The sequence below is a fragment of the Helobdella robusta genome (genome assembly GCF_000326865.2).
Source record: "Helobdella robusta unplaced genomic scaffold HELROscaffold_35, whole genome shotgun sequence".
Lineage (NCBI taxonomy): Eukaryota > Metazoa > Annelida > Clitellata > Rhynchobdellida > Glossiphoniidae > Helobdella > Helobdella robusta.
In genome coordinates, this window is record NW_008704704.1 from 1,873,210 (window position 1) to 1,874,898 (window position 1,689).

The 1,689-nt window shown below is 31.6% G+C and overlaps 1 protein-coding gene across 1 annotated transcript in view; it reads right to left on the reverse strand.

Annotated features, from left to right (window-relative positions):
- Positions 1–442: 442 nt before the first annotated feature.
- The window catches only part of HELRODRAFT_175930 (hypothetical protein), a gene marked incomplete at both ends in the record, with an annotated part of 1,720 nt that continues 473 nt past the window's right edge, over positions 443–1,689 (reverse strand). The window contains 2 exons of the mRNA XM_009023295.1: positions 443–1,280; positions 1,360–1,426. Of these exons, the coding sequence (XP_009021543.1) occupies positions 443–1,280; positions 1,360–1,426 (905 nt within the window). The remainder of the gene's footprint in view (positions 1,281–1,359; positions 1,427–1,689) is intronic.

Genomic DNA, 1,689 nt, shown 5'->3' on the forward strand with positions numbered 1-1,689 from the left:
AAAATCCCAACAGGATCCCCCTTGCTTGTTTGGTCTGTTTTTGAAAATAAAATTGTAATTAGTTAATTTAATAAGTTTAGCAGATAACTCGTTCAACCAAGATTCAGAAATAACTATTATGTTAAAAAAATTATCTAAAGAATTAATCAAAACAAGTAAATCATCAACTTTATGTAATAAACTCCTACTGTTAATGTGCAAAATGGATAGTGAAGAGTTGAATGGAATAATTTTGATTGTATTGAAAGTATAATTAAAATCGTTGATAGTGTAGTAAGGAGAATTATAAGAAAAAGAATTAAGTAAATTAACATCAGGATCAATGTTAGAAAAAAGAATATTATCATTATTGGAGGAAGTAGTTGAATAATTATTTAACAAAACATTCGAAGCTGACGATATAATCAGAGGGTCCTCTTCTGTTATATGATTGTTAGATATTTTAGCCATTGTTAGTTGATGTAGTTTGGCCAGATTTACTGTTGAGGAACCGCCATTCACGGATGATTACGTTTTCTGGCAAATTGTCAGGATCTTGAATTTTAGAAGTATCACTGGCGTTGATGCATACTCTGAACATTGTTGAGTCTTCGTCTTCATTACGAGGCAGAGTACCTGACGGAGCCAGAGAGCGCTTCTGCACTGGATAGCACGAAATTACCTGAATACCCACCTCTGATAGGTAGTCAATCACATTACTTCTGCTGCATTTTTTGATGTTGCTCATGGCAAATACAGATTTTTTGATCAATTTTTTATCAGCACTGAGTTTATTATTATCGTTTTTTTTAGCGCCAACTATTTTAGTTGGTAATTTTGATGATTCCAATTTGTTGCTAGTTATTGCAGGATTAGGTTGATTGGTTTCAGGTGAATTGTTAAGTCTTGGTCTTTTTTTGTTACGAGCAACAATACTGAATGGCAAAGGGTTGTCTTCTAATGGAGATTGAACTACATCTGACCAGAGTGTAGCTGAATTAGCTGGATTAGGCATAGTTACGATGTTGTTTTTTTCCGGAAATATTGCCGTCGAAGTATTACTCGAATGACTGGCAAAATTATAGTTATCTCGTTTGGACGCTAAAAAATTTATCTTGTTGTTCAATGTTGAAATTTCAATGCCGTGCATGTCTATTGCATTAACAATTTTTACCTGTTGAGCGTACAACATTTCTTTAATTTCGTTTTTCAGATTTTTGAAATTAACTTTAATTATATTGTCAAGATTAGGAACTTTAGCCAGATTAACACTAGCAAATAACGAACATTTTTCTAAAACACTGTTATTTTTCAAGTATTTCAAAATTGAGACACAATCTAGGAGTTTTTCATTTTTTTGTATTGCCACGACCAACTAACTTGTCTAATTTATCCAAATTTTGAGTTTCCAATTCAGTTTTCAAGGTTTTCAAAGCAGATATGAAGTCTTCATTAGTATAAAAGTCAGACGTGTTAGCAATAAAATTATCATTATCAAATAAATCAAAGTTATTTGACAAAAAGTACAGGACTTCGTTAGCAACGACCTGTCTTGTCGCCATTTTGTAAGCAGATGTATGTATGTATGTATGTATGTATGTATGTATGTATGTATGTATGTATGTATGTATGTATGTATGTATGTATGTATGTATGTATGTATGTATGTATGTATGTATGTATGTATGTATGTATGTATGTATGTATGTA